The sequence below is a fragment of the Tamandua tetradactyla genome, chromosome 16 (assembly GCF_023851605.1).
Source record: "Tamandua tetradactyla isolate mTamTet1 chromosome 16, mTamTet1.pri, whole genome shotgun sequence".
In the NCBI taxonomy this organism is placed as follows: Eukaryota; Metazoa; Chordata; class Mammalia; order Pilosa; family Myrmecophagidae; genus Tamandua; species Tamandua tetradactyla.
In genome coordinates this window covers 81,017,369-81,039,899 of record NC_135342.1, presented here as the reverse complement: position 1 = coordinate 81,039,899, position 22,531 = coordinate 81,017,369, and the positions used below count along the sequence as shown (strand labels likewise).

The 22,531-nt window shown below is 46.3% G+C and overlaps 1 protein-coding gene across 4 annotated transcripts; it reads left to right on the top strand.

Annotated features, from left to right (window-relative positions):
• The first annotated feature begins 20 nt into the window (after window positions 1-20).
• Window positions 21-20,790, top strand: MTHFSD (methenyltetrahydrofolate synthetase domain containing). 4 transcript variants are annotated; one of them, XM_077133236.1, is made up of 8 exons: window positions 21-99; window positions 3,911-4,014; window positions 5,371-5,484; window positions 8,441-8,554; window positions 9,831-9,921; window positions 15,173-15,285; window positions 15,533-15,658; window positions 20,113-20,790. In XM_077133236.1, the coding sequence occupies exons 1-8, from the start codon at window positions 84-86 to the stop codon at window positions 20,668-20,670; spliced, it is 1,236 nt and encodes a 411-aa protein (XP_076989351.1). In that variant the 5' UTR covers window positions 21-83; the 3' UTR covers window positions 20,671-20,790. The 4 variants fall into 4 exon arrangements, with proteins under 4 accessions (XP_076989351.1, XP_076989352.1, XP_076989350.1 ...); XM_077133237.1 differs by lacking the exon at window positions 5,371-5,484 and adding an exon at window positions 5,225-5,338; XM_077133235.1 differs by lacking the exons at window positions 21-99; window positions 5,371-5,484 and adding exons at window positions 150-673; window positions 5,225-5,338.
• The last annotated feature ends 1,741 nt before the right edge of the window (window positions 20,791-22,531 follow it).

The following is a 22,531-nucleotide window of genomic DNA, read 5'->3' as shown; positions in this document are numbered from 1 at the left end:
GCGCACGCGCGGAGAGAGACGTGAGACGGGGTGACGTCAGCGCGCGCCCGGACTGCGCGTCACTCCGCAGGGACGGCGTCGCCATGGAGCCAAGGGCGGGTGAGGGGCGCGGCGGGGGCGGTGGGGCGCGCGAGGGAAGGTCCACCCGCGCGAGGGGCGCGAGTGGGCGTGGGGAGACCGCTTGGGGCTGGCGAAGGGCGCGGAGGGGGCTTCGGGGCTGCACAGGGGCAAGCCCAAGTCTGGGCGGAGGTCGGGTTTGAGGGAGCGGCGGGCCCGACCCGAGGCGTGATCTTGGCGGGTGGAATCCAGCCGATGGAAAGAGGAGCGAGAAGGGCCGCCTGCGGTTCAAGTCTTCGCAGCCCCCCTGGGGCCGAACTCTGCCGCACTCGCCCCGCTTTACAGCAGGGAGCACTGAGGCCCACGGCTGGTGGCAGGGGCAGCGTTCGAGACGAGTCTCCCTCTAACCAGCGCCTACTCTTGGCGAGCGCTTTCCGGGCAGCGGGCGCCGTGTCAGGCCCTGCTTTGGGCACCGGGAAGGCTTGCTCTCGAGCCCCTGGCCCCTAGGAGGTCACCGTGGGGTGGGGAAGAGGCTTGCCGACTGACCGCAGGGTTGCCTGGCAAAGATAGTCATCGGTGTTAATGTTCATGGCATGCCAGAGTCTGTCCGATCCAGGTAGGACAACTGTGGACAAATCCACCCCTGCCCTCTGCCTGTGCCGCCTGTTGAGAAGGTAAACAGCGCAGTCAACAGATGGTCTTGTGCTAGGAGCAGTTCCCGCCCAAGATAGAAGGATGAGTGAGACCCGCGCGGAAGAGACAGGGCTCCAGTCTACTGGGACAAAGTGAACAGGCAATTACAAAACAGTGCAGGCATTTCGCACATTAATACGTGTCACCTTTTATTATTCTGATCATTTCCCATGTTTATGTAAGTTTCCAAGGGCAAAGACCTGCCCTTTCCTTTTATTTCTCTGCTCCCCTTCCACTCCCCATTAGCCCACTGCTTTATAAATGAGTCACTTAAATGTTTATGATTGATTGACTCTCAAGAGCAGAGGCCACAATTTCTACATTTCTCGCGTCCCATGCAGCATCCTGCACAGCGCTGGAAATATTGCAGGACCTCAGGGTTGTTGGTGAAGGCAATAAATGGACTAAACTTCTAACAGTGCCAATGTAATTGTTTCTGTTTGATTGGAAAATGAGAGACAAAAAACCAGTGAGCGTGGTCTGGGTTCTGAAGTAGGGGCATCATCTGAAGCAGAGGATGATTCCCTAAGGAGGCAGCATCTGAGCTAGACCAGCAGGGATGGAAGGGGCTGACCAAAGTGGAGAAGAGGCAGAGGAGGAATGAGGGCTGAAAGGAAATGAGAATTGGTGTGTTGAGGCCAGGGAACAAAAAGTGAGTCTAGAACTCAAAGTGAAGGGTAATGAGAGATGAGGCTGAAGTGGCCAGCAAGAGCTTTGCCTGCATTAGCTCATTCGACACACCCTGTGATAGGGAAATCCACAAGGGACGGAAGCGGCATGTAGGGTGGCGGGTGACTTGTTCTCAGGGTCCACTCTCTGAAGGTGATGCTGGAGCTGGGCTTTGAAGAATGTGTAAGAGTTTGCTGGGAAGAGGTGCAAACATTCCAGCAGAGACTATTGTTTCTCAGGCAGGAGAGTGCAGGAAACCAGTTCTGTGGTCTCAGAGGGGTGGCTCCACCCAGGCTTACAGCAATATAATCTGGACCTTCATCTTTAGAGACACCTGGTCCATTGGCATACCTAGATCTGGTTTTTAAAGAAGTTTTGAGTGATTCAGATACACCATTGAGGTAAAAAAGCACCAGCAGTGTTTGGAGAGGGCTCGAGGAGGAGTTAGGCCCCTTACCTAAGGGTGTAAAAAAGTGGTGGCACTTATGTCTAAGAGCTCTAAAAAATAAATAAGGGTCAGGGGAACACACTTTGGTAAGAAAATTTAGCAACCCCCAAATGCCCACCAATGGGGGTTGCTTGAGTAAATTTTGGCCTGTCCATCCAATGAAATAATAAGCATCTGTAGAAATGAATGAGAGAGATTTTTAATATAGCAATATGAGCTGATCTCTGAGATATTTCATTAAATTTTTTAAAAAAAGGCAAAATGTCGAGCAGTATCTATAGTGGACCACCAATTATGAAAAGTCAAAAAGAGGGTTGGGCGGGCCACGGTGGCTCAGCGGGCAAGAGTGCTTGCCTGCCATGCCGGAGGACCCCGGTTCGATTCCCGGCCCCAGCCCATGTAAAAAACAAACAAACAAAATATAATAAAATAAGATAATGTTTAAAGATGTTTCCCTTTCTTCCTCCCTTCCTTCCTTCCATCCTTCCTTCCTTCTCTGTCTTTCTTTAAAAAAAAAAAAAAAAAAAAAGAGGGTTGAGAACAAAAGCATTTCCTTGTATGACTCCTGAAATACCTGGGGAAGAATCGATAGGAAACACAGGCATTGGTTGCCTTGAGGCAAAGAGAACTGGTGATAACTGGCAGACAGTTATGAGAGATGCTTTCCATTATATTTCCTTTTGTGCTTTTTAAAAATCCTTTTTTTAAAATTTAAGGTTTTAGAAGGTAATTTATTCACATGATTTAAAATTACAAAATTTTATATATTTTGGTAAGGAACCCACCCGCATCTCCAAGGCACCTCCTGTCCAGTGACCCCCAGTATGGCAGTGGCAAGTGCCCTCTCTAGCTGTGGGGCTGCTTCCTTGGGTGCCTTTTGAGCAGTCACCACTTAGTTAAGGCAGACTTCAAGAATTGAGAGGTTCAGTCAGCCCCTCATTGCTGAGGTGTTGACATGTGCCCTAGCCACACACGCTGCATCCCATAATCTATGGGTGAGTTTCAGTTTTTTTAATACACTGCGGGTTCGCTGAACAAGAAGAGGTATACTCTCAGCTCCCATTCCAAAGATAAGTGTTCCCTGAGCACCCCGTGTGTTTGTGTCCCTGCTGAGACTCTTAGATAGACTAGGGCACCTAGCACTCCTCTTCCTTGATGAGTTACATTTGGGCGCTTAATCCACTCTGAGGTTGGTGGCGATAGCATGCAAGATGACCATAGGGGAAAGCCTTTGCTTAACAGCTCACAGTGTTGCCATATAAGAAGTTGTTAGGAAAATAAATTGGGTAGTAGATAGCAAAGTGAATTGCAGCAGACATCTACACAAGTACCAGGACATCCTTTTGGACCAACAGAAATGAAAATTCCATAAAGCAATTTAAAAAGTGTTCATAGGAATATACTAGACTTTTAAATTTATTCTCTTCTTTACTAGAAGCTGATTTTTCTATTTCTCCGCCTCCAAGAGGGGCAAATACTTTATGCAAATTTTACTAGTATTGCCCAAATCAAATAATTAAGAAGCGTATTTGTTGCTTAAAAATGCATTTCCAAAGTTGAATATAGAATAAAAGATTCCCATGCTAATAAAATGAATGGTAGTTGGTAAACCAACGTAATAGCTACCTTACAAATTAAACTTAGCTGATTTATAGCAGAAGTAAACTAATCCTAGCTCTAACTGGACTGAAGAGACTATCAAGTTATAGTTCCTTTACCTCTCAACAGAACTTGTATGTCCAAACGAAGACTCTAGGAATTCTTGGCTACATCATTTGGGTTGTGTATGTTCTCCTGTTAAAGCTCAGTAGAACCATATTAAACCCGACTTTATTAATTTGTCATGAATATAAAACTCACCATTAACCCTGACGTTTTGATACACAGATCGGTAGACCTAGATTCTGTTCTGGCCTGGTCACTAACTTCAGTGCAGACAGCTGGGAGCATCAGCGTGGAGCAGGATGCTAAGTAACCTGTGTCTGTGTGCAGGGTGGGATTCCTCTTTTCTTTATTAATAAGTCACACCTTTGGTTGCAACAGGTATCTCTAAACAGGGCATTCGGGAAAAAATTTGGGACTACCTGGAATCACAAAATCTAGCTGAGTTCCCCCGGCCTGTGCATCACAGAATTCCGAACTTCAAGGTACTCAAGCATTCCCAGAGTATCTACATGTAAAACAGGACACTCCTAACTGAATAGCACTTGGTAGTACAGTGCCGGCACTGCTGCACGGGGCTTCGCCTCCAGTGAGCCGGGAGCAGTGGTGTGAAATCAAAGCCACATGTGTTTAGAGATGTCCCTCATTGTGTTACTTCACCATCACCTGGGTCGGTGTCGGTCCTGCCTTGCCTGTCTGTGCAGGCTCTGTTGTTTTGGGGGAAGGTGGCCCTAAGGCTGTTGTTTACAGTTTGATACAAAGTAAAGTGTTAATTATTTATCCTGGCTGGCAGATGTTACTCTTGTGACTTTTCCCTGCATTGCTTCCCCTCCCAGCACCCCACCCCCCAGCACCCACCACCCCACCGAGCCATATGGGGTGAAGGAGCTCTTAGAGGAACCCTGGCACTTAGTCCTGTGAAGAGCCACCGAGGGCTTGCAGACCCTGACCACACTGGGCCTGTTTCCCAACAGTTGGAACTAGGAGATCATCAGAGATGTTTGTTTATGACAGTGTTAATAGACAAAGATGTGCTTGAGAGACGCAACATTACACAGACAGGTTTTAATTTTTGGCATGCATTTTTTTCAAGAGGTAAAAACAAACGATTTGCTTGCCTCCACCCACTTTTTGCCTGGACATTCTCTGCCCAGACCTGGCTTCCCTAAAGCAAAGTCCAGCCTTTCTCTGGTCCTCAGCTGAGCTGATTCTGAGACAAGCACACACATCCTTGCCCCTTTGAAAGCCTGCTTGTATGGCTCAGTGGTTATGTTGTTTTGTTTGGGAGTTTGTACCTAGGGAGAAAAATGTACACGAATTACAGGATAAAAATGAAAGGTGTACAGAGTCATTTTAAACATCTTTCAAAAATGGCTCAGTTGGGAGGGGGTGGGGCCATTCCAGATTAACAGTCGTGTGTTCTTTCTTAATTTACATGGTGGTCACAAGGGCATACTTATTTTGTAAAAATTCCTCAAACTGAGCCCTCAGGATATGTACATGTGGAGGGATGTATGCTTTATTTCGGTAAAAATTAAATTGGGTTAGACTTTTCTCAATTCCCTTTCTATCCTGATTGCTTTCTTAGGTGTTTCTGTGGGTGGCTAAGAGCTAGCCCCCACTGCCTGTCTGGGTAAAATGCTGGCCTAATATCCACCCATCCTTTCAGTAACATGCGATTGCATTTAAAAACAGGGTGCTTCTCGGGCTGCTGAGCATTTCCCACGTTTGCAGGAATTCAAAGTGGCCAGAACCATTAAAGTAAATCCTGATGCTCCCCAGAAAAATGCTCGCTTCTTCGTCCTCGAAGTAAGTGCAACTCTGTCTGTTTACCTAACTAGGGGTCTTATGTGGCTTGCCAAAACATCAAAGAGCTAGAAGCTTTTGCCAGAACACAGGATCTTAAAGTGGACCCTGATAAACCTCTGGAAGGCGCTCGACTGCTGGCCCTGCAGGTAATCCCACTGCCCCGAGCTGGACGCTTGGCTGCTGACATGAACATGTTCTCCAGGAGGCTGGTAAATGTGCGCAGTCCCCTGCTTAGAAAGGTGGTGCTTCTGACTCCCCCGACCCAGAACGTGCCCTTGGAGCTACTTTTTCCAAAAACAGTCCAGAAGTTGTTCTTCTGGTCAGTCAAGTCCTGAATGTTCCTAAATTCAGAGATAATGGATATTCAAAATGATGACTTTGTGGCATTCTCAATTCTGATGTGTCTCATCAGAAGAGCATTATAATATGTTTGTTTGGTTTTGCTACATTGATAATATTAAATTCTTTGAAGCTTGATAACCCTTGAATGATAAGTCTGATAAGTGTGCCCCCCAAATATAGACAGAATTAAAGCAATGTTTCTCAAATATAGGGGCCTCTTTCCAAGAATTAATTATCTTAGGGTTGATTTGAATTGCTGTAATTTGATTTGATACGTGGAAAAATAACCCTAAACGTTAAATTCAAGCAAAGCTATAAAAGCAATAAAATTTAGTTAACAGATCATTCATGTAATGAGTGATATTGCTTTGCTGAAACAAACCACTACTCCTCAGGTGCATTTGGCACTAAGTGTTACCACGTAGGCCCTTGGGCATTCAGCAAGCTGCCTGCTGCCACCCGCTGTACAATGACACAGTCCCACCCCCACTGTTGTCAGATCAAGCTGCTGAGCAGCCTTGTCTATGCAGGGCACGTTTTGTTCCTGATAGCAAATGAGTAACAGGAAGTATTTCTACAGGGAGTGACAGGAGGAAGTGGGGTCCTGCTTGGGGTCTTTAAATGATCTCATGGATCACTTTGCTGATTTCCATTCAACCCTAGAAGAGCCAGGCTCCCTGGTGGACAGGGCCTCCTATGCAGGCTCCTCCAGGAGCTTCATTTCCCCACCAATAAGTCATTTTGATGATCTAGAGGTGATAGCAGCAGCAGCAGTGAAGCGATGAAGGACCAACAGTGAACACTGATTACGTACAAGGTAGAGCTCTAAGCACCTTTCCTGTGCTATGTCTTTTACGTCTACCAGTAATCCTCTAGGAACTATTTCCATATTTATTCTCCCATTGCAGTTGAAGAAACCCAGATACAGAGAGGTGAAGTAACCTGGCCAAGCCCATAGTCAGGCAGTGGTGGAGCTGGGACTCTGACCCAATAGCCCAACTCCAGAACCCTATGTATGTGTTGAGGTTGGAGGCAGTCTCACCTATTAGACCCTCAGCCAACCAGCTCGAATGTTAGCCAAGGCCACCTGCAAGAATGTTGCAGCCAGATGGCATGATGTCAGGGTTCCTTGCTGTTACTTCATTCATGCACCTATTCAGGGAAGTTAATGGGGGAACTAATGAGAATCTCTTCTGTCCAGCACCGTTATGGGCATAGAGATGTCCTGGTGAAAAACACACATGTGGCCTCTGCTCTCTAGCTCTGCTAACAAGCTGCTTGGGAGTTTTTGCAAACTTTATTGGCTTGAGAATCACCTGGAAGCAAGTAAAGATGATGGTGATGCACATGGGCACAGGCCACACCCAGAAACCCCAGGGCCTATGGGCCTGACAAGGACTCTGCTTCAAGTTGCTGATCAGTGGGGAGGGGTGCCTGAGAGTCTCACATGGCTTTTTCCATCAAGCAGGTTTGAGAGCCAACATCTTGGGCAGCCTTTCTCAACCCTGGCCACCCATTTGTATCAGCTGGGGAGCTGTAGAGACTATATATTCTGATTCAAAGCCTCTGGAGTGTGAGTCCTTAAGCCTCCCTGGGCTACTCTAATGCATAACCAGGCTGCCCTCCACCAAGCTAGGGGATGAGCGGCTTCCAGAGAAGTACAAGAGAATCCAGAGGTAACAAACGAATGGAACCCAAACTTTTGGCTCACCAAAGGAGTGAATGTGGTAATTACATCTGCGTAGGTTGAAATGCTGTTCTCTTGTTGTTAAAAACCTTTAAGTAGGACGGGCCACGGTGGCTCAGCAGGTAAGAATGCTTGCCTGCCATGCCCGAGGACCTGGGTTCGATTCCCGGTGCCTGCCCATGTAAAAAAAAAAACCTTTAAGTAGCCACACTGATTCTCTAGGCTCTGTTATTGACCTCAGGTTATCTCCTGCACAAAAAGTAGAATCAGCTCTTTTTAACATGAAAGATTTTATGAATTTTTTATTTCCTGTGGCCTCCCTTGCATGATCATCAGAGATGGCCTAGAGCCATGGTTCTCTAACTTGAGTGAGCACCAAGACCACCCAGAGGGCTTGTTAGAGTGCTGGGTGCTAGGGCTGCCCTCAGAGCAGGGATTCATTTCCAGCAAGTGCCAGGGGCTGCTGCTGGCCTGGGCCCACGCTTTAAACTCCTGCTTGAGGACTCCCTAGAAGGCATTTGAGGAGTAAATGAGAGAAAAGGGCCATTGACTCAGGTCAATACAAAGTAGTTACTATAATGAGTTCTATCTCTTTAGACTGATATTTATTGAGCAAATTTTAGAAATGTTTGATGGAATAGCATTTTTACGATGTGGTTAGGGTAGACTGTTTTCAAGGTAAAAAAATCATTGTTATTCTGTGCTGCTTCATATTGAGAACAGACACAGGAAAGTTACGATTGGGATTGATATGAAAACCAATTTCAGTTTGGATTGGCATTGTCATCTTTTACCTTTAACAATCTTGAAGGGCAGTAAAATAGGGTTAGCAAGTTCAATAAATGCCTTGCCTCTCTTTGCTACATAGCAAGGCAATGCAGCAAAAGGGCTTGAAGTAAAATTGACCTCCCCCTTATTTAATTGGTTTTGCAAACAAGTAATTTCCTTGACATGCACCAAAAATGTAGGTAATGGTAACTTGCTTCCCTTCCTGAAATGTTAAAAACACCTACATAATACAGAAAAGTTCCTATGCTTTATTTTGTAATTATCTATCCTCTTTCCTTTAAAAGAGCAAAAAAACGTTGCTAGTTCCAACACCCCGACTGAGAACAGGGCTGTTTAATAAGATCGTACCACCCCCTGGGGCATCCAAAGACGTCTTGAGAAAATGTGCCACCTCTCAGGTAAGTTCAAGATAGCAACACCACCCTTTAGAAAGAACTATTCTTCTCTTCCTGATGAATTAGAATGTAAAATTGTACTGTGAAGTTGACATTTCTTTTTTTACAAGGCAACTTAATGGAGATGCTAAGCTGTTTAGCAATCTGTCAATAAGGAGCTAGGTAGAAACAGTATGAATAAATTCCATTTGTATAATTCAGTTTCTATTTTGCCCCAAGTTGGCAAGTTATAAATTCCCTATTACAAAAAAAGAAAAGAGAAACAAGTTATCTGGTACTCCTGCACCCTCTAGTGTTAGCAGGGTGCTAGCTCGTGGTGTTTGGTATTGCGTATTTTTTTCTTACTCTGAGTCTTTTCATCAGTTGCCACCAGAACAGCTGGGGAGGTGGGTGGGGTGTGTGAGCTGCCTGCCCTGGAGGCTTGGATTTAGAAAATGTGAGCCCAAACGTGACTGGTTCTGTTGTTTTCTGCTGTTTGGCACAACGTGGACCCACAACTACAGCTTGACGGTTGGGAGGTCCCAATTAATCACCTATGCAGATCCTACAAGTCCTTTGTCATATCACTTTTCTAGCTGTGACATCGTACCATGGTCTTCTCATGCAGGATCCTTTTCTGTAGAAGAACTGAATGTTGTTTTTTCCTTGTCATCTGAGAATCACGAACACAGTTCTACCTCCCTGCTCTTGAATACCAACCTCCATTAATTAGCCAAATAAGTGGATATTCTTCTAATACATTTTATTTGGCTAAGTAATGTTTTTTAAGTGAATATGCTATGCATAAAGATGATGTCCTCCAGGAATTTATATGAACAAATATGTCTATGCAACATTTATTGGCTTTTTTTTTTGGTACTGAATATGTTAACTACATTATCTCACTTGATTCCAGCAACAGTTCGATGAAGCAGGCAGTATATCCCTGTTTGACAGATAAAGAAACCAATGCAGAGAGAGCTCAAAACCTACCGAAGTCATACACCAATAGTGGATTTGAACCTAGTTCCAGTTGACTCCACAGCTGTGTTCTAACCACTGTGCTCTTCTCCCTCCTCCCCAAAAAAAAGATTTATTAAATATTATGAAATTAATGCCTATTGTTTTGTTCCGTCCATTCTTTCTAGCCCCTTTCCTAGGAAAGAATTATCATAAGATGGTACATTTATTTGTTTTAAACAGGAGATTGATTCAAACCTGGAGTGCCCCCTGATCGTTGACAATAAAGCAAGAAAGTAGCTGTGGTTTGAAGCTTTACAATCTGTGTCTCTATTTCTAGGGTGTGCGGAACTACAGTGTACCGATAGGCTTGGATTCCAAAGTCCACGTGGATTTAGTTGTCGTGGGATCTGTTGCTGTTTCCGAGAAAGGTAAGATTAAAGAACATGGACCCTCAGCTGCAGCGGCTCGCCTGCGGGTCGCTGTGCTACGAGCTCGCTCTGTGTCTGCTGAAAGCCCATTGTGAGGCCCACTTGCTGGCCAGATGCCTGGGCTCCCCAGACCACTACCTTTATCATTCCCTTGGAGAATCAACTCAGCACCTCTTCCTAGTGACACCTCCTGACACTTTGACAGTGTTTTCACTTTGCTTAGCAGGAAAAATAAAGTAAGATGACTCTCAGCAGGTGGTGAAAGGTTTTCTCTCTGTTCTTAAGCACACTGGAGATGGAGCTGAATTTATTTGCAGTGTGTCTGTAAATAGTTGGTTTTGGAGGGGCTCCAGTCAATGGAAAAACATTTGGTTCTAAACCTTGTTTGTATTCTGAGGCAGTAGCTTCCTCAACAACATGGCGTGTCCCTGACACTTCCTGCCAGCCCTGATGCTGTGGCGAGAGGGCAGAGTCACCATGCTGCCCTGTGGGGTCCCCTCTGCTCCTCTCTGCCTGGGCCCCGCTGGGTGCTGTTTGGACCCAGTCTCCTCCAGCTGCGGCTGGATGAGGAGGCTCCGGGGATCTGCCCACCAGCAGACGTGTGCTCACACAGGGCGGTGTGGGCTGCCACGAGGAAAATGTGCTCTCTTGTCCTTTCTTTCCCAAAACACCCTTTAAAAATTGATCAGCTAAAGCCAAAGTCCCCTTCCTTGGAGAAAACATTTCCGTGAATAGCTGGGAGGAAAGGCTCTCGGGCATTCATTCCAGCCCTGAGCATCATGTGTTTGAATGTTGGTCTTAAATATCTTCACTTTCAAGTTGCCCTTTCTTTTCTCAGCTGTCTCTTAGCTGTTAGGGGAGGTGGTGTACTTACTTATGTCTCACTTCCTGTGTGTTCCTGGTCATAATCCTGGATCGTTATCGGCAGGGGTTAGCATGGGTCAGCACCCACATGGGCTAACATGGGACTAGAGAGAAGCAAGTCTCTGCCTCGGCCCATGGGGAGTGGGAGGGGCAGGCATTGCAGGACACACTCGGTGCTGTGGACAGAACTCAGGGCTGGTGCTAGCAGAGTTCAGAGGAGGGACCTGTGACCCCAGACAAGGCATCATCTCAGACTGCGCTCAGAGCTGGGGCCCCCATAGCCCGGCGTATTCAAGTCAGATGGAGTGGGGGAGAGCTTTCCAGGCAGGGGACCATGTCCACATGGCACTGGCATTTATAGATGGGGGCTGGGTGGGAGAGGGCTTGAGGCCACGGGATTTGGGCTTCAATTTTTTGCAGTGGGAGATCAGCTAAGGTTGCCTCTAAAAAATAATAATAATAATCAAGATTTTCCTTTTCTAGTTCAGAGATACATATAAATAAGAAAATAAAAACTGTCTTATAAATCTCATTACCTAGAGAAACCCTTGTTGATATTCAATAATAATAATAAAAATAACTATGAATATGGTTAGAAAATTCAGATAGTACAGAAATGCATTTATCTGTTTTAGTTAGTAAGCTGCCGGAACTCAATGTACTGGAAATGGAATGGCTTTTAAAAGGAAGATGTATTAAGTTGCAAGTTTACAGTTCTAAGGCCAGGAAAATGTTCAAATTGAGGCACCAACAAGAGGTTACTTTCACTTAAAAAAGTCTAATACTGTCTGGAGCCCTGATGTCAGCAGGGAAGTCACCTGGCTGGCAACTGCTGGGGTCTCTGGCTTCTGGACACCTCTCTCAGCTGGGAGGACACATGGCGACATCTGCTAGCTTTCTCTCCTCATTTCATAGGGCTTCCCCAGGAGCATTTTCCTTCTGCATCTTCAAAGATCTCTGGCTTTAGGGGCTCTGAAGATTTTTCAAAAATGGTTCCCTCTTAAAGGGCTCTAGTAATCAACCCCATCTTGAATGGGTGGAGGCTCATCTCCATAGAAGCCATCTAATCAAAAGTTGCCACCCACAAATGGGTGGGTCACGTCTTCATGGAAACAATTAAAAAGATCCCACCCAGTAATACTGAATGAGGATTAAAGAGCATGGCTTTTCTGGGGTACACAACAGTTTCAAACCGACACATTCTTTGGACCCCAAAAAGACATGTTCTTTCCAAATATAAAATACATTCATTCCATTACAATATCACAAAGCCTTAAACCATTTTAGTAAAAATACAAATATAATACAAAGAAATAGTACAAAATCTCATCAAAGTCAGCAATAAGCATGGTCTATCCTAAGTCAAAAAAAATCTCCTCTAGCTCTGGACCTGTAAAGCTCAGAGCGAGTTATCTGCAGCCAGTATACAAAGGAGGGACAGTCATGGGATACTCACATCTATACGGAGAAATGGGAAGACACACAGGGGTCACTGTATACAAACAATTCCAGAAACCTACGGAGCAAACTCCATTAGATTCCAAAGTCTGAGAGTCATTTATCTTCACTGCTTTAGAAAACGACAGTGCCACCTTTTCCAAGGGCCTACGCAGTGGCCCAGCTCTCTCCAAATGCAACCATGGAGGACATTGGAGAGACCACCTTTTTCTCAGCTCCACCCTCTCCAAACATCAGGGCCACACCCAGGCTCTCTGTCATCTTAGTGGTGTGTGTGAACATGTGAGGGCACATGCTCAACCCCTCCAGGACAACGTGGTGGCAGCTGGGCTCTCCCCAGTGCCCATGGAATGTGTTCCACCCTCTCCAAGGCCTGGGGCACACACTCTGCCAGGACACTGAGGTGAAAGGCCCACCCTCTGCCCTCAGGGCAAACTCACCCTCTCCAGTTGCTTGGGTGCGTCTGCTCTCCTGGCCCAGGGTTTCTTGGCTTCAGATCTTAGCGTCCTCTAAAATAACTTCTGCCTCTGAAATTATTTTTCCTTCAGTTTGTCCCTTTTAGTCCAGACTGGCAGTGGTTCCACTTATACAGATCCCACAACACTCTTGTTGGTTTTATATGTAATGGGCAGGGATCATAACCATCAGACAATAGGACTTCCCGCAAATCTTCTTGGATAACTTCATCTCCAATCCAGACTTTTCCAGAAATAGCTGACTGGTTCCATGTTTGGTTAAATCCTCAAATGGGGCACTGTTCTCTGGGGTCTCCCTTTCTGGAAGCCCAGAATTTTCTAGACCATCAATTTCTGGTTACTTTATCCCCAAGAGTTCAGTTCTCAGCTTATCTCTTTCCTGTTGCTTTTCACTATAAGCTGCAAGAAGAAGCCAGGTCACACTTTCCACATTTAATTCAGAAATCTCTTCTGCTAAATATCCAAGTTCGTGGCTTTTAAAACTGCCTTCCATCCAAAACCAATTTTGCCAGATTATCTGCCATTTTAAAACAAGGGTCATCTTCCTTCCGGTTTGCAATCATTTAAGGCCTTATCAGAAGTAGCTTTAGAATCTACAGTTCTACCAACAGTCTCTTCAAAGCATTCTGGGCCTTCTCTATCAAGCTCTTTACAACTTTTCTAGATTCTTTCCCTTATCCATTTTAAAAGCCGTTTCAATATGTTTGATATTTGCAAACTGCAGCACCCAATTTCTCTGGTGCCAAAATCTGTTTTAGTTTGCAAAAGCTGCCAGAATACAATATACTAGAAATGCAGTGGCTTTAAAAGGGAAATTTATTAAATTGCAAGTTTACAGTTCTAAAGCCATGTCCAAATTAAGGTCCCAACAGGAGGTTACCTTTGTTCAAGAGGGGCTGTCCAGAACCCCTCTGTCAGCAGGGAAGACACCTGGTGTCTTCATGCGTGTGTGCCAGCACGTGTGCATTGTAGAGAGATCTCTGCACTTACACGTATCCTTTTATTGTTTCCATATAAGGGCTGGTGGTCCCTGCAGAGCTCTGGCTTCAGTGTGAGAGGGGTCCCCGGGTTCTTTTCCCTCCGCGCTAAAGGGTCGGCATCGTGTGGAAGAGCTGTGCAGCGCTCCAGCACGTGGTGGGCCTCAGGGTGTGCAGCTGACCCTTACTCGTGGTCATCGCAGTTATTTCCATCGGGATCACAAGAGCGCTTCTTAGTCACATGGTCAGACTCTGCTTTTGAGGACTGCCAGTGGCTGACCCAAACAGCACGTTCTAACTCTCAATGGCTATTTCCAGCTGCTCACCAGAAAGGCTGCCCAACTCACAGCCGACAACTCCGTGAGCCTTGGCCCCTCCCACTCCCTTGCCAATCACTATAATTAGCAAACTGCTTCCTTTTCACCACTCTATTAGTGAATATGGATTCTCATTTGCCTCTTAGCTTGCATTTAATTATGAGTGAAATTAAGCATTTTTCTTTTGTCCACTCTTCATTTGCTTGTCTTTTCCTAAGAACTGTTCATAGCCTTTGCTCTTTTCTGTCACATTCTTTTTCTTGTTTCTCTGGATGCGTGGCTGATGGTTTTTAGTAGTGAAAGCAGCACGATCAGATCTGAGTCTTTAAGACCTGTTGGCAGGGATGCTGTGCTCTGTGTGACGATGCTGAAGATGTCACCCAGAAGACAGACTTCCTGAGACATCCTGGCCTTCCTAATGAGAAGAAAACATGGGTTTTCTTGGGAGCCAGGAGGGACTTTGTGTTCGCTGCTGTGCTGCGTTCTTGTCTCCGGAATAGTTGACTTCACCAGAGAGACCTTTACAGTTGAGTTTGGCTCCTTTGACTTCTGGAGTCCTTCCAGTATCCCATCACGAATTTTCATAAGAGTACCAGCCAGGGGGGTGAATATACAACTGTGTGATGATATTGTGAGCCATTGATTGTACACTATGGATAGACTTTATGTGTATGAAGATTTCTCAATAAAAAATTAAAAAGTAAAAAAAGAGTACCAGTGCTGTTTAAACTCTTCCTTCTCTGGGAACCATGGGATTGAATTGGATAACTAATTAGTGCTTTTCAGAAGATGGGGCTATGCCATCTGAGATGAATCCCTGATTTCAGAGTTTTGGCTTTCCCACTAAGATAAGGAGATTAAAAATACTTTGCTTTTGCTAGAAATTTCTTCTTAGTCTTCATTAAAATTGCTTTCATTGTTTTTAAATGTGGATCTTGCTCACAAGGAACTCATGTAAACCTGACTCAGCTTTCTTCCATAACCTGTTTAATGTGTTCAGGGCCCACTTTGTGGGTTTCAGTCACTATATGTATTCAGCCCACGGTGCAGGCTCTTCATATGGGAGAGCCGGGGCTATAGGGTTCAATTTCTCGATTGAAAATGTGCCCCTGAGGGATTCCCAAGCACACAAGTGCTGATTCTCTGCCTTGTCTCCTAGGCTGGCGGATCGGGAAGGGGGAAGGATACGCTGACCTGGAGTACGCCATGATGGTGGCCATGGGAGCAGTCAGTGAGGGGACACCAGTGGTCACCATCGTCCATGATTGCCAGGTGCTGCTGTGAAAGGGCCATGGGAGAAAGGGGGGGGGGGAGCCACCTCTGCTTTCTCACTGTGCATGTGTTGTGAGTGGCGTTGATGGGCTACTCACTGGGTTTATCTGGTGGCGAGGCGGTGAGCCTCCCCCACAGCGAACTCTGGGTGCTCCTATAACAAGCATCTTTTTCCTCCTGAGTGCTGCTGGCAGACAGCCGGGTCAGCACGCCCCGCCAGCTCCATCTTCCACCCCTGTCGGACCAGGTGGTGGACATTCCTGAAGAGCTCCTTGAGGACCACGACCTCACAGTCGACTACATCCTCACCCCAACGAGAGTCATCTCCACAGGGTGTGCACGGCCAAAGCCATGGGGAATCGCATGGTCCAAGGTAGGACACTGCTGGGTGCCGGGGGCGGGGGGACACGGCCTCCCGGGACTGAGTCTCTTCCCTGGCATAGCAGCTGTTCCCAGACCTGGAGTGGCCATACTTTATCATCACCCATACAATTGGAATAAGTTAGCTAAGAATAAAAATTTCCGGGGGCAGACTTGAGAATCTAGTTGAAGGACCTCTGGGATTCTGGTAAGACCTGGACTGAGGACCTACTTCTCATTACGACCACCTGTCAATGGCAGGAATGGCCAGGTTGACTCAGCAGGCTCATGTGTCGAACCTGTGTTTGGCGAACTGTTGTTCACTTTTAGGAGTAGTGTCCTACAATCCCAGCTACAGTGTGGCCTGCCTGGCCCTATCTCATTAGTTTTTCCCTTAAGAAACCTAGATTTCCTTGCTGTGTATCTATAGCTCCAAGGAAAACTCAACTGTGTACGGCAGTACCCTAAGCTTTCATAAGTTTTATGCCTTTATAATTTTTGTCTCTTAAATAGGGAATGGTGCGCATTGCAATTTAGTCTGTTGTAGGAATTTGACCTCCAGAAACCATCCTATAGATTATAATACTGTTTCTGCTTGCAAAACTTCTGTACTGAACCTCATTGTGGGCCCCTTCCGTGACTGCGCCCACTGACCCCACCTTCCCACCCACCAAGGTGACACGGGACTGGCATGTTGTGCAGCATAAGTTTTAAGGTGATCGTGTATGTCATGAAATTAAAATACTTTTACTAAATAGTTATTCGTGACTTCCATAGCAGCCCCCAAGTAGGACTTTACATTCCTGAGTTTGGGGTACAGTCTGAGGGGTGATGGTGTGTGGTCACACCCCGTGTGGTTAGAACCGGGCATTGCGCCTGCCCACCTTTTGGGGCCCATGTCAGAAGTGCAATTATAACTAACCGACCCTTTGACCAACTTTGTGCAAAAAGATGTCTTAAATGAGCCGTGTATTATTTAAGTGATAACTGCAATTAGAAAGCTAATAGATGTTTGAGCATGGATGACGTTTATGGAAAATAATATGTTCCCTTGACTTTCTCTGCACTATTCTCTGAGCCTGCATACAGATATATAGTTATTTCACCTTGGTCACTTGGAAATATCTGAAAGCATTTTCATCAGTGAGTGATAAGCTTTAGTCTCATGCAGGAGACTTAATACTTTTGGTGGTGGTAGAAATGCTTTTAGTGTTAAAAGTTATCTTTAACATCTTTGTTGAAAGATCTTTGCCAGCATCTGCTCAAGTACATCGTAGCATTCTAAAATGAGGGGATTTTAAAGACCATCTCTCCCAATCTCCTCATCTTCTAGCCAAATAGAGTGAGACCCTGACAGTAAAGCAAAGTATCCAAAATTATAAAATATCAGTTTGTATCTGAGTGATGATTAGAAGCTGAGGCTCCTCTTTTTAGGTTAGGAAACAGATGTCTTGAGAGTCAGATTTCTAATGTGTGGTAGACTTAGCAGGCATTTCTAGGGGATAAATGTTCAAATTTGATCTTCAAAGAGAATATGCATTTTTAAATGACTGCCATCTATGCTTCACTCTTCAGTGAGGAGTGATTGTAACATAAAAAAGAAAATCAAATTTGTCTTATACTATTTTTTGAGAATAGAATGCTTAGTTACAGAAGGGCAGAAAATTTTTACGTTTGATTAACAGGCAAAATCTTCCATTTTGCATGGAAAATTGACAAAACGTAACAAATGTCTCTAATTGTCAGCCAGAAAAAGCAGAGTAAAATGGCTGTGGCCTCGTCGGAGTGTGGCCGTACCAGCCAGTTGGCTTGCAGAGGATGGTTCTTCAAGGACAGAAATGGCAAACAGCTGGGAAAATGCCAAGAACCACTTCTTAGGAAGATTTTTTTCCATTTAGAATTTGTGGAGGAGAGCAGAAGAGTGAGGTGCTGTGCAGCTTTGTCATTCCTTACCAAAAAAAATACTGCTCTTGAAATGAGCAATTTTATTTAAAGGAACACATTTTCACTTAGTTCCTATGTGTGGATAAAATATTTTTAATATCCTTTGGCTGATTGTCATTTGTCCCTGTACCAGCTCAGGTTAGCTGTTCCCTGTGATATGAGTGAGGTTATATTTTTGCTTTACACCTAGTTTTGCAAATGGATTTCTGCTGCAAAGGACCAGGTTTGCTGAGAACACATACATCATCTGCCTTAGGAAAACCTGTAGCTTCACTGGACAGAACCCTCTGGGCCTTACAGTAATTTGGGGGCCGTAAGCCAGCACAGCTGCTGCAGGGTTATGGCGGTCTGCAGTGTGGTACTTCCTGGGAGGGCGTGGCCACACCCCCCTTCCCCAGTGGAGGGTCTGGCTGGTGGCTCCCGCTGCATGGGCTCTGACTGGAGTGCCAGCCTGTTCTTCATGTGCCTGCGCGACACCTTTTCTCCAGCTGTCCTTGCGGTTTTAAATCTGATCGTACTCAGTAGGAACTTGAGATGGCGTTGAAAATCTACTGATGATCAGTTTAAATCTGTTTTTAAATATTCCAAAAGAAGACAAGGTCTGAACCTTTTACAAAGGTAGGATGGGATAAGGGAAGGAATTTGACTGGTTGGACTTGGATCCTCTTTGGGATTCCATGGGACCCAAAGCTCCTGGGATCCTGGCCTAGTGAGGGCGAGTCAGTTCAATATAGCTGCCAAGGACCACGGAGGGAAAATTCCTTTTGAGAACAAAAGAGAAGCTACTGCGTATGAATATCTCCGTAGCATAGATATGATTTTTGTTTGTTTTCTTTGCATCTCAACAATGGGAAACAATAGAAAGGACAAGAATTTATTTGCGAAGTGTTTCCATTAAGTGGTTTTTCTGTTGAGAAGCCTGAAGCAGGCCAGGGCCCACTGCAAAGGCTGCAGATGCACACTGCCAAGGGGGCGGAACCATGAATGATGGAGCAGAGAGTGTGTTCTATTTAGGATGGGGAGAGAAACCAGGTATTAAATTAATGGGGTTTAAGAGCCTTTAAGTTTACAAGAAGGTGCGTGACTGTGTTTAGGTGTTTGTATTTGGTTAAATGTTACCCTGACTCATTGATTCTCAACCTGGGGCCCGTGGCCTCTTGTAGTTTGCAGGCTGATAGTAGACTTTGGCTGCACAGTCCCTGGGAAGTTGTATGCAAAATTGTGGGTGAGTTTTTCTTGGGAGGGAGCTCCAGCTTTTCTCAAGGGTCCCGATAACTGCCAAGGTTATGAACCATTGCTCTAACTTGTGTGTTGTTCTGAATATAATTAGAGCACTGATACTAATTATTTCTGTAGAAGAAAATAGAGTTGTCTAACTCATGTGCTATTCTGTGCTCTCACTGAGCCTCGTCTATGGGAAGCCCCACGGCAGGGCCATGGCTTGCCTCTTGGTAACTGTGCTCATTTACAAGCCATAGGCTTTGCATCCAAAAGAAAAACAAAAAATGCCTGTAAAGAGTGAGAATTGCCAAAACAGACTAAACATGTCTATCTAGTACCTCTTTGCCATGTGACTCCTCAAATGACATGAGACCAATTGTACACAGGTCACAGTTGCTCACGTTAACCTATTTGGACAGCCAGGGTGGAACCACACAGAGCTTCACATCTCCAGGTGCATTAGTCCAGGTCCTCTCTGTTCTAATGGGATCAGCGAGCTGAGACTAGTTCTCAAAGGCAAAAACTTGCCTTGTATATTGGGACTCTCCCATCACCCACCTTGCTGCATGTCCTCAGGAAATATTTGTTGACTGATTAGACCAGTCGTGATAAAGCCCCTTATTACATTTAGTAGTCCTGTACAGGTGAGATTTAAAATTTTGTGTAGTATGTGTTATTTCATAGCTTGAGGACCCATTGCTAGGAAGTTCTTTCAGAGGGAGCATTCTGTTTCAAATTTACCCTGTTTCTGCATTTCAGCTGTGCCTTGAAGGGTTTGGCCCCTGAAAAGCTGTCCTGTAGTGGAGGGATGGGGAGGAGAAGGAGACCCCTGTGGCTCTCCCAACGAAAGATACAGATGTAGGGAGGTGGGGTACAGAGGAGAACCCCCAGTTGGGGGGTAGTTAGGGGAGTTGCTGTGCCCCTGTGATCCTAATATGAGTGCCCTTCCCTGGCAGTTCTGGGCAGGAGACCCTACCAGAGCGCCCCCGCTTCCTAGGCTTCTAGGACAATAGGGAAAGGCCACTGCATTCTGCCAGCTGCTACAGCAGCTCCCCTGAGGCCCAGATTCCACCTAAACCAGGTGCTCGACAGAAAACTGTTCAGGACCATGGGAATCCCACTTCCCTGAGGCCAATTCAAGCCATTCAACATCTGATCCATTTGTCAGGTAATGAGAGGTTTCTCATGCAAGTGTCCTAAAGCAGGTGTCCCCATGTGACTTTGATTTCTTCTCCCTAGTGACCAAGTTGCATATTCTTTTGGACACCCTAAGAATAGCTGGGGCTACTTTGACTTTTTCAGATCAGCTGTGAGATGATGGAAAAAATACCAATATTAAGAAGTCTCCGCTGCCGAGAGAAGCAAGCTGGGAAAGATGTCAGCCTTCAGGATGAGCAACGGTACCTTCTGGAAGGTGGCAGCCAGCAGACAGCTTCCCAAGCAGGACTCCTTCCTCGAGCCCATACTGTGCATGAACCCCCTGGCTCCCTGCAAAGGGAGGCCACCCCTTCCCAAGCCCTGGCCCTGCCCACCGCTACCGTTTTCATTGGGAACCTCCCCCAGGACGCCCGAGTGAGCGAGCTGAAGGCTGCCCTCAGAGAGCGGGATGTGGTGCCCCTGGAGCTCAGCTGGCAGGGCCCTCAGCACCGGGCCTTCCTCTCCTACAGGGACCTGGCCTCAGCCCAGCGGGCCATCTCCTGCCTGCAGGGCTTACACCTGGGCGCCAGCATCTTGAGAGTGGAGCTGGCCAAGCCCAGAGGAGCGAGTGACCTGGGGGGCAGCAGAGCCCGGCCAGAGCGGCAACCCCTGCACTGCCCACTGCCTTCCACGGGGCTCACTCCTGGCCACTCCGGGCTATAGGAGCCTGGATGTCCCATGCTCTGGGGCTACTGCAAGCTGCCTGTGAGCTGGAATCCATTCTAGGAAGTCATAAGCCTTTTATCTCTTGATGAATAGGGAAAAAATATTTTTCAAAGTGTACAGGAGACTGAAAACCCTCGTTTGTTTAGGTACCACTTATCTGGGTCGTTTAGCCTGTCTGCATGTGGTAATTGTGCTGGTTTCTCTGGGAGGGTTTAGAGGGCTGGCAGTGGTTTAGGAGAGCTGACAGGGGTTTAGAGAGCTGACAGTGGTTTAGGAAAGGGGTGTCCTGGAGCTAGGAGGAGGGCAGATCAGGGGCAGCAATAGGGGTAACCCCCCAGGATCCTGACGAGGAGGGGCCTGGGCAGGCACCAAGTCCTCGGGGAGTGCTCTTGGGGCCTGGGATCCTGGGCCTGGTGCTCCTCGAGGGGAACAGGGCGGGGGTCTGTGTTCAAGTCGTGAAAGCCCGAATGGTCTAGCCCCAGGGAAACACCACCCATTGGGGCTCCTAGCATCCCCCGGTCCCGCCCCGTGAGGGAGCGCATCCAGCAGAGCCTGCCTTTGGGAGAAGCCTGGCCTCTAGTCCTCGGTGCCCCTCCAGCCCCGTCCTCCCTGGAAGAGTGCACTTAGCCAGGCAGCTGCCCAGGGCCCGGCAGGGGGCTTCATCTTGTGGGGAGACGCTGGCTTTGAAAATGAGTGCTACCCCCCTTCCTAGCCCACATCACATACAGACAAAAGTCTTAAACACCCACATGCTCCCATTTGCCCAGTGCCTTGGGTTTTGTTTTTTCCTCCGGCATGCTGGATTCTGGCTGAACTGTGCTTTCTAAACAGAAACGCTTTTGCAGTTGATCCTGGGCAAAAAGTCAAAATAAGCATTTAAGTGGAGATTTTATTTTTTTCAAATGTATATGGGTTGGAAATTTTCATTTTTTTAGCCAGAGGGTCTTACTAAGTGTATTTTAAGCACATTATTATGCCTCAAGTGGCAAGTCTTGCATGCACTTTAAAGAAAATGTTCTTAAGACTCGTGCCTTCCCTCTGGAGCAGCATTTCCTTATTGGCTTTACAATGAGAACACTGAGGAGGCTTTGGAGAGAAAATCTGGGCTTAGAAGTTAGCTTTGCTCGTTCAGTACAGATTTCTTTTCCAAGTTGCCATGAATGAAAACGAGGGGTAGAAAGATCTTAAAACAGGCAGTGACCTGGCCTTGGAACCTCCAGGCTCACTCTTCCATTTGCCTGCAGTGCCCCCCTGGCCTCCTGCCAACACCCCCCCATACCTGGCTGGCTTCATTTTGTCATTGGGTCTTCAGTCGGGATGTCAGACTGCTAACTGCCCACCCATCCAGAGTAGCCAACCCACTCCGTAACTCATTGGCCTGCTTTATTTTATTAAGGCCACTTCCTGTATTTGAAACGTTTTATTTTTTGGTGATTGACATTTTATTTTTTATTTGCCACCATTAAAATAGCAGCTCCAAGAAATCAGGAAGCATGTCTTGTTCATTGCCTAGTAGCTCAGAGAAATATCCCCAGTAGCTCAGAGAAAATTGGTAAAGAGTAAACAGCTCATTAAAAATGTATTCTGTGAACGAATACCCTGAAGCCGAGAAAGAGAAAGCAGATCCTCCTGAATCCAGCCGCAGACACGAGTCAGACTTGCCTCATGCTATTGAGTTATTCAAGTTATAACAGTGACATTTGTATTAGAAGAGGTGGTGTGGAGGAGAGACTTAAGAAGATCAGAGAAATGGAGACCAGACAGTGGAAGCTAAAGCTAATACTATGGTATTGAGGCAAGACCACAACAATATTGAAAGACTTAAAAGAAGAACTTCCCCAGGCTGAAAAAGGCAGTG

Coding starts and splice junctions, on each gene's coding strand:
- MTHFSD (XM_077133235.1), top strand. CDS start 640: ATGTTCATGGCATGCCAGAGTCTGTCCGATCCAG. Junction 4,015..5,224: donor ACAGAATTCCGAACTTCAAG/GTACTCAAGCAT, acceptor ATTTAAAAACAG/GGTGCTTCTCGGGCTGCTGA. Junction 9,922..15,172: donor TGTTGCTGTTTCCGAGAAAG/GTAAGATTAAAG, acceptor CTTGTCTCCTAG/GCTGGCGGATCGGGAAGGGG.